A 9,497-nucleotide genomic window follows, 5' to 3' on the forward strand; every position below is an offset into this window, starting at 1 on the left:
TCCACATATGCATAGCCTTTGGAGAGGTGAGGATGCATCCTCTCGACAGGCATGTCAATCATTTTAATTTTCCCGTAAGTAGAAAATATTTCCATGATATGATCCTTGGTCACATTCCTGGTGAGCCTCCCAATGTGCACTTTGGTTGGTTTAGGTGAAGGGCTCCGCCTTTTCCTCTCTTTTTCATCTCTTTTAGGTGGTTTGGATTTGGAGCGGGAACGCCGCCTGTTGTCATGCCTGCGCCGAGAAGAAGCCCTTCTCGGAGAGAAGGAGGAGGAGCTGCTAGAACTGGAGCTCCGGGATGTGCTGGAGCTTCCTGAGCGGTTGGATGCAGAGGACGAGCTAGAGCCACTGCTTGAGCCTGTGCTGGTGCTGGATCCCGAGCTGGAGGTTGAGCTGGACCTAGACCTGGTACTGCTGCTTCCGCTTGAAGCACTGCGTCTCTTCCGAGTCTTATCTCTGCCACGATCCTTCTCACTTGACTCTTTAGTGGCCCCTTTATCTTTAGATCGATCCTTGGACTTCTCATCAGATCGGTCCTTGCGTTTGGTAGGAGAAGGAGCCCTAGTGCTGGACTTTTTATTATTCTCTTTGACTCCTAGCAAGCTCTTCTTTTTCACTCCTGATAAATCCATTCTCCCCTTCTTCAAGGCAGCAATGTCGGCCTCACTTATCTGAACTTGAGTTCTAACTTGTGAGTGAGATCTGAACTCAAGTTCTAACTCACTTCTAACTTGAGTCTGGGAAACGATCCCTAATCGATTGCAATTTACGCCAAAGAGCAGCATCTTCCCAAGGCCGCCACCTCCTCCCGCTCTTCTCCAGAAAACCTTTTTTAAAAACCTAGAAAGAACATCTCTTTTCTTTTGGAAAACACAAAATGGATGTTGATGCTGGACAGTGGGAGGACTTAGAGTATCTTAGGGCTCAAGCTTAGGAGGCCACTGATCCGCATAGAGGTAAAGCCAAAGACAAGGCACCAAGCTGGGCCACATAGCTACAAAAACATGAAAATGGAAGAGATCTACTTGTTCTCCTTGCTCATTAAGGAATCTGATATTATTGGCTTTTTTCCTGGGCACATCTCTAAAGGATGAGGTTCTAAAGGCCATGCCAGTACAGATGCAGACTCAGACTGTCCAGAGGACCAGGTTCAAGGGTTTTGTAGCTATTGGGGACTAAAGGGTCATGTTGGTCTTGGTGTTAAGTTCTCCAAGTAGGTAGACGCTGCCATCCGAGGGGCCATCATCTTGGTGGGTCAAGCTTGTCATCGCCCCTGTGCAAAAAGGCTGCTGGAGGGATAAACCCCATACTGTCCCATGCAAGGTGACAGGCTGTGGTGGCTGTGCTGGTGCATCTAATCCCTGCACCCAGAGGCACTGGCATCTGTCTCTGCCCCTGTGCCCAAGAAGCTGTGGCTGCTGGCTAGTATTGATGACTGCTACTCATTAGCCAGGGGCTGCACTGACATCCTGGGCAACATTGCCAAGGCCACCTTTGATGCCATCTCCAAGACATACAACTACCTGACCTGACCTCTGGAAAGCGACTGTGTTCACCAAGTCTCCTTATCAGGAATTCCCTAACCATCTGTGAAATCCCATTCCAGAGTCTCTGTTCAGAGGACCCAGGCTCCAGCTGTTGATACCATGAAAGGATTTTTATACAAGAAACACAAAGTAATTTAGTCTCTCGCCCTTTAAAAGAAAATAGACAAGATCTCTCACTGAGATGGACCTCAAAAACTAGTCTGGACCCCCACCCACCTGTTTCTGTCCTTCTGCTGCTAAGGTTGCAAGTATCTCCATGCCTGGCTTCCTTTAAGTAGGATCTGGGGTTGAATTCAGGTCCTTGTGCTTACCAGGCAAGCAGTTGGCCAAACAAACTTTCACTCTATCCTCTGATTGTGCAACTTAGAAAAACCAAACTCGAGTTTGGATCCTCAGCACCCACGTTCAGCGTATGTCTGTAGTCCCACCTCTGAAAGTGTGGAGACAGTCGAATCTCTGGGACTTGTTGACCTGTCAGATGGGGGTAAGCTCCAGTTTGCTGAGTCACCCTGTCTCAGGAACCAAGTCAGGGAAAACTAATAAGAAAGATATTGTAGAAACTTTTAATCCCAATCCAGGGTTTCTACCCCTCCTTTGACCATTTAGTTTCCAGACACACACAACCTTTATATTTATAATAAGCCTTAAACATCACAAGAGCTGGGCAGATGTCTACCCTCTATGCTATTAGAATCTACTTTCCTACAGATAACCTTAAATTATTAAATATAAAAAGGATATAAGTATTCTTATCCACAGAGATATTAATCTCAAAAGAAGGGAAGAAAATAAATGGAAATTGATATAAATGATTTTTAAGAAGAACCACAAGGGAGAGGAGGTCTGTGTTGGGGGAGAAGCCTCCATGGGTTAGGTGAGTTCATGAAAATGTGTCTCTGAAATAAATTTCTTTCTTTCCTTTTCTTTCTTTCTTCCTTTCTTTCTCTCTTCCTTCCTTCCTTTCCTTCTTTCTTTCCTTCTTTTCTTCCTTCCTTCTTTCTAATTTTATTTTTTGTGTTTTTTTAGGGGGGATAGTGTTTCTCTGTGTCCTGGCTGTCCTGGAACTCTCTCTGTAGACCAGGCTGGCCTTAAAATCACAGAGATTCTGCCTCTACCTCCAAGTACTGGGATTAAAAGTATGTGCCAGAAATAACTTTTCTTCTCTTCCTTCCTTTCTCTCTCTCTCTCTCTCTCTCTCTCTCTCTCTCTCTCTCTCTCTCTCTCTTTCTTTCTTTCTTTCTTTTTGGTTTTTTTGAGACAGGGTTTCTCTGTATAGCCCTGGCTATTCTGGAACTCACTTTGTAGACGAGGCTGGCCTCGAACTCAGAAATCCACCTGCCTATGCCTCCGGAGTGCTGGGATTAAAGGCATGTGCCACCACGCCCTGCTAGAAATAACTTTTCTTAAAAATGTTTTTGTGACATTTGTTATTAGTCATTACTGTATGGTGAAGGTTTTTATATATATTTAGTCCTCAAATAACTGTGTAATATAACCTTATTATTCCACTTTACTTATTAGACTAAGGTTTAAAATGTCCAGTGTGATTCAAATGCTGAAGCACTGTGCACCAGAAAGGCAGAATTTTCCCTTTGGTGTGCATGGTGAAGGGATGGAATCTAGGGTTTCACACACACTGGGCAAAGTGCTCTACAGCTGGACTACACAGCTAGGCCAAATCTAACATTCTTTAGAGGCTAAGTATTTGCAAAAATCCTGCCACAATAGTGTGATGGTGCCTGGAATCCCAGCACTCAATTGGCAGAGCCAGGAAGATAAAGGGTTGAAAGCTAGCCAAGTGTGTGTGTGTGTGTGCGTGCGAGCACACGTGTTCTTCTGACATGAATACTAAGTCTCTCTTATCTTTATGTATTTGGCTTTGATCTGTTATAACAAAATGATTCAGCTTTTATACATTTATACTTTTATAGCTGTAGGACATGAATAAAACAAAAAAAAACATAAAACATTTCCCCATAGAAAGTGAAAAATGACAAAGTCTCCTCCCACTCGTTTTGCAGAGTGAGAACTGGTGTCGATCTTTATTTCCAGAAGCTTCTTTAACTGTGGCCAAAAAACCTGAAGTCAAGAGAAAAAAGAATATGGGGCAGCAGTGCTTGAGGGCACACACTGTCCTTGTAGAGGACCCTACCTAGGTCATTTCCCAAAACCCACATCAGCTGCTTCCAACTGCCTCAACTGCAGATTCAGGAGAACCTGATACCTCTGGCTTCCTTAGACATCTGCACTCCTGCGAGCGCTCGCGAGTGTGCACACACACACACATACACACACATACACACACAGACACACACAGACACACACACACATACACACACATACACACACATACACACACATATACACATACCCACACAAATACACACAGACACACACACACATATACACATACCCACACACATACACACACAGACATACACACACATACACACACATACACACACACACAGACACACACACAGACACACACATACACATACACACACATATACACATACCCACACACATACACACACACATACACACACATATACACATACCCACACACATACACACACAGACACATACACACACAGACACACACATACACACATACACACACATATACACACATACACACAGACACACACAGACACACATACACACACACAGACACACATACACACATACACACACAGACACACATACAGACACACACAGACACACACATACACACACATACACACAGACACACACAGACACACACAGACACACACAGACACACATACACACACACACAGACACACATACCCACACACATATACACAGACACACACACATACACACACATACACACATACACACACACATACACACACACAGACAGACACACAGACACACACACAGACAGACACATACACACGCATACACACACACATACACACAGACACACACAGACACACACATACACACATATACACACATATACACACACAATTAAAAATAATATAAATCTTAAAAAACAAAACAAAACATGAAACACAGCTACGCAAGTCACTGATTCTGGTGTCTCTGACAGGGGCTATACCAAGCAGAGGTGCTTAAGCAGACGGGCAGTCTATTAGGTCTTATTGATTGACACGACTTCTGTGGACATACTGAGGATTTAGTGGGTTTTTTTCCCCCAGGAGCAAAAGTAAGTCATTAAAAGATGTGTTCATTTACTTACTCGGCTATATGGTTAAGTGGGGATTACGTTAGAGTCTTTTATATGCTAGGCAAGTGTTCTGCCAGATTACAGAGCTTCATGTGCCAACATAAAAAGCCTCTATGATTTATAGTACTACCAGTTATACTGTTTTCATTTTAGAGGCCTGTGGAGGGTTGGTAGAGTGTGTGCCTTTCATGTAAAGTTCCTAGGTTCAGTTCCCAGTGCCAGAAAACAGAAGGAAATAAAAAGGAAGACAAGATTACTTCAGGCTAATGCAATTATTTCTTTGGAAATCCTGAAGTGAACAAGTCTATTTCTCGATTGGTTTTATCAACTAAGAGTAAATACACATTTTACAATGAAAAATCGTGAACATTAATTTTAACTATCACTTCCGAGAAAAGAAAACAATCCCATTGCTCCTCAGAAAAATTTGCTAATACATATACATGAGCCTCTAAATGAGTAAAGACAGCCCCTTTCTGTCTTAGATTCAGCCCCTGGGTGAAGAATCTCACACTTGAGGAGTTCACAGGCACAAACTCCGGGATGCTGCTTCTATCTGGGCAGAGTTGATGGCGGCAAAGCCTCTGCTGCCCCCTGGAGGCATCTGCTGCTTTTCATTGATTCCCTGTCGCAGCTCAGAAAACCTGCTCTGAGGTTGCACTTCTATGCTGCCTCCTCTAGTGGATCTCTGCAGGACTCCGGGATAGGAAGTCCTGCCAGTGTGTAACCACCTGCACGTGATGTCGATCTTCAGCACAAGCTATGTGTGCTCTCACCCACTTAACAATTAACCCCTTTTGTCGGTCCAGTTAAACAATCAGAGTCTGACAGTACACATAGGACAGTGGAACTTCGTCGCTCATCTTTGGGGTTCTTTCTAATTTGTTACCTTGAGAATGTGTTTGGGTATTATTTTAAATTTGCCTCAGGTCCTTGTAGGAACTTTAGTGATCCATACCCTATGCCCATGTAAAGGCATTCACTCAGCCATGTTTGAAATGGCTCATTTGTCTGTTTGATCTTAGTTATTTGAGACTATGTAGCCCAGTCTGGCTTTGCACTCGCCATCGTGCTTCCTTTATGAGCCAAAGCTTGCTCTCTGTGGCCTGCAGCTCAGTTTGAGCTGTTCAGGCACCAGCATACCTGATCTCTGCTCTTAAGTCTCTTTAGCTTACCTGTGAATGCTTTTGCATTCTCAGAGATATGATTGCCGATATGTCAATCAATCAATCGATCAGTCAATCGATCAATCTCGCCCACTGTCATGAAGTGGCAAGCTGCCATGACTTTGCTTTCCCTCTTGCTCTCTTCTGTCATCACGAATCCCTCCTTTCCTAGATCAGGGATGGGCATTTCTCGTTGATTTAGTTGGTCTCACTCTATAGCTCTAGATGGCCGGGACCTAATGAGCAAACCGGGCTCATACTCACAGAGATTCACCAGCGTTTGCCCCCTGAGTGCTGGGATTATGGGTATGGGTATTTTCTTTATTTTATTTTTATTTGAGAGAATAAAACCATGGTCTTATAAAAGATGGGGGGGGGCAGTAGTGGCAGGCACTGGTGGATCTCTGAGTCTGAGGCCAGCCTGATCTACATAGCAAGTTCCAGGGAAGCCAGGGCTACACAGAGAAACCTTATAGTGAAAACAAACAAACAAAAACTGAAGATTTTTTTCCCCCAACTTTTTCCAGGCCAAAAATGTTTTCTATTCCTGCAACACCTTGGTCTAGAAGGCAGATTGTTCTCTTGAAGCAATGAACACAGAGTGCTGGGGCTGGAGAGATGGCTCAGTGGTTAAGAGCACTGACTGTTCTTCTGAAGGTTCTGAGTTCAAATCCCAGCAACCACATGGTGGCTCACAACCATCCATAATGAGATCTGACACCCTCTTCTGGTGTGTCTGAAGACAGCTACAGTGTACTTAGATATAATAAATAAATAAATAAATAAATAAATAAATAAATCTTTGAAAAAAAATGAATACAGAATGCTTAGCTGTGGAGTGATGTGCAATGAGAACTAAACAGAGACTGGGGCGGGATGTGTTAATATCACCATCCTGTGCTTAAGAAAACCAGAAAGAACAAAATAGGTATGGTAATGCCCTCAGACAGGGCCCCTCTGTCTAGGTGAAGCCAGATCCTCAGCCTTAGGAGACAGCTCTTCTGCTCTGTTCCTCGCTGAGATGTCAGAGCCCCAGTGACCTGCCCTGAGCAAGCAGACAGTTGGCAGAGTAAGCAGGTTTTGAGAGGCTGGTCTTCTCACTAGAGATCTGATGTTCAGTAATTGCAGAGGCTGGATTTTTAGGGCCAAAGCGTTGGCCTCAGGGGTCAAGAGAGCTTGCTGCTCTTCCAAGGGGACTGGAGTTTGGCTCCTACATAAGCAGGATCACAACCACCTATCATGGTAGCTCAAGGGGAACCAATACCCTCTTCTGGTCTCTGTGGGTCTCTGGATTGACATACACAAAGTCAGACACAAGCACATAATAAAAAAAAGTTTGATTCTTCATTTGGTTTGGCTCTAGTAATACGAATTTCATAAAAAGCCACCGACTTGCTGTGGAGAAAATCCTAGGTAGCGGGAGAGTAACTTTTACATCAGTTTTCACACCCAGACACTTGTACAACAAAAGAATCATCCGGTCCAGCTTCCTTCTTACGAGAATGGAGCCAGCATTCTCAGCTTGCCCCTAGCTTTTCTTCTCTCTCCTCCTTCTTCTTGTGTTTCCTTTTAAGACAGTTTTTCTACGCATTCCAGACTGCCTTTAGTGATTTCAAGTTAGTAGATTAGAACAACAGCAACGTGTGTGTGTGTGTGTGTGTGTGTGTGTGTATTGTCTGCATGTGTTGGGCTGGATGTGTGTATGAATGTAGAGGGCAGACTTTGATATTGGGTATGGTAGGTCTCCATCTTATTTTTTGAGATAGGGTCTCTCCTTTAACTTGGAGCACATCGACTGGCCAATGAGCTCCAGGAATCGTCTTCCTTAGCACTGGGACCACTGTGTGCCCACCTCACCCAGCCTTTGTGTGGGTGCCAGGGATCCGCCTGCATATTGAGTGAGACATCTTCTCAGACCCCTGAGTACACATTTTAATTAACTTTATCATTGTCATGTGCAAGACAAAATATAAATGACCAGTTTGCTGCCTGGATAGAAGATTTCAACTGCTTTGGTGATTTGTACTAATTACTTTCCTGTTGCTGTGATTAAATACCATGAACAAGGCAACTTACAGAAGAAAGAGCTTGTTTGGGTGTTTAGCTCCTGATACTCTTGCCTCTAGTGCGGAGTTTATAGGTGCTGGGTACCAACTTGGGCTGGTTAATTTTTTCCTGGGCTTGTTTATTTATTTTTTAAAGGTAAGGTCTCATTCTGTAGTAGACTAACCTGGAACTATCCATCTTCCTGTTTCTACCTCATAAGTGCCACCTGGCCAGTCTTAAAAATGTTTTACCTCCTTTTTTGTCTTTTTGGAGTGAGTGCCTCTTTACTTAGCCCATGCTAACTTGAACTTTGGATTCTCCTGGCATGGGATCAACTACTGGCATAACAGGCCTATGCCAAAGCTACTCGTCCTAAATGTACTTTCTTATTATTTTTTAAAAATTGCATATTTTTTTAATTTACATTTCAAATGTTATCCCCTTTCCTGGCTTCTCACTCCCAGAAACTCCCTATCCCGTCCCCTCCTGCTCCTATGAGGGTGTTCCTCCACCCACCACTCACTCCCACCCTCAATTCCCCTACACTGGGACATCTATCTAGCCTTCATAGGATCAAGAACCTCTCCTTGCACTGATGCCTGACAAGGCCATTCTCTGCTACACATGTAGCTGGAACTATGTGTACTCCTTGGTTGGTGGCTTAGTCCCTGGGAACTCTGTTGGTTGATATTGTTGTTCTTCCTATGGGGTTGCAAACCCCTTCAGCTCCTTCAATTCTTTCCTTAACTCCTCAATTGGGACCCTCCCCCCCAAGTCCAATGGTTGACTGTGAGCATCTGCCTCTGTATTTGTAAGGCTCTGTCAGGGCCTCTATATACAGCTATTTCAGGCTACTGTCAGCAATCATTTCTTGGCATCTACAATAGTGTCAGGATTTGGTGACTGTATATGGGATGAATCCTCAGGTGGGACAGTCTCTGGATGGCCACTTTTTTATTCTTACTGGCATAGCTCAGGCTGGCCTGGAACTCACATAGATCGTCCTGCCTCTACCTCCTCAGTACTGAATAAACACATTCAACTTTAAGTTGTATATTTTACACTAAGCCCATTAGAAGAAAAAAAAAAAGGCAGACTATTATAGGATATCTAGTTTTAACAGAAGTCAAATAAATCCTCTTCTGGATTCTCAACATCAGCGCATTTGGAGCCTTTGCTCTAGACTGGGTCACTTACAACTTAACGGCCAAATGACAATAACATGGTAATAGTAACAGGACATCTGTTATTTATTAGAAGCCACATGTTTATGTCAGGCATTCTGATAAGTAATTTATGTCTTTAATTTCCAAAACGCCATCCCTAGGCAGGTAGGCATTAAGAAAAAGAAGACACCAATTAATTTATGTATGTGCGCTTCTGTGTGCATGCTACGACATACTCGTGGAGATCAGATGGCAACTGGGTGATAACACTCTTTTCTTCCACCTTACGGATCCCGACTCAGGTCGTGCCGCCTAGCCACCTTGTCTGCTCAGAGGAGGCATTTTTTTTTTT

The 9,497-nt window shown here is 43.8% G+C and overlaps 1 protein-coding gene and 1 pseudogene across 1 annotated transcript in view; one reads left to right on the top strand and one right to left on the bottom strand.

Moving 5' to 3' along the window:
• The window catches only part of LOC110291851 (RNA-binding protein with serine-rich domain 1-like), a 3,482-nt gene extending 2,666 nt beyond the window's left edge, over window positions 1-816 (bottom strand). The window contains exons 1-2 of the mRNA XM_021159084.1: window positions 787-816; window positions 6-564 (exon numbers count right to left, since the gene is read on the bottom strand). Coding sequence (XP_021014743.1) covers window positions 6-564; window positions 787-788 — 561 coding nt within the window. The 5' untranslated portion in view covers window positions 789-816. The remainder of the gene's footprint in view (window positions 1-5; window positions 565-786) is intronic.
• A 191-nt stretch (window positions 817-1,007) lies between these two features.
• Window positions 1,008-1,535, top strand: LOC110291852 (annotated as a pseudogene).
• Window positions 1,536-9,497: the final 7,962 nt, after the last annotated feature.

Source organism: Mus caroli, chromosome 3 (genome assembly GCF_900094665.2).
Source record: "Mus caroli chromosome 3, CAROLI_EIJ_v1.1, whole genome shotgun sequence".
Taxonomy (NCBI): Eukaryota; Metazoa; Chordata; class Mammalia; order Rodentia; family Muridae; genus Mus; species Mus caroli.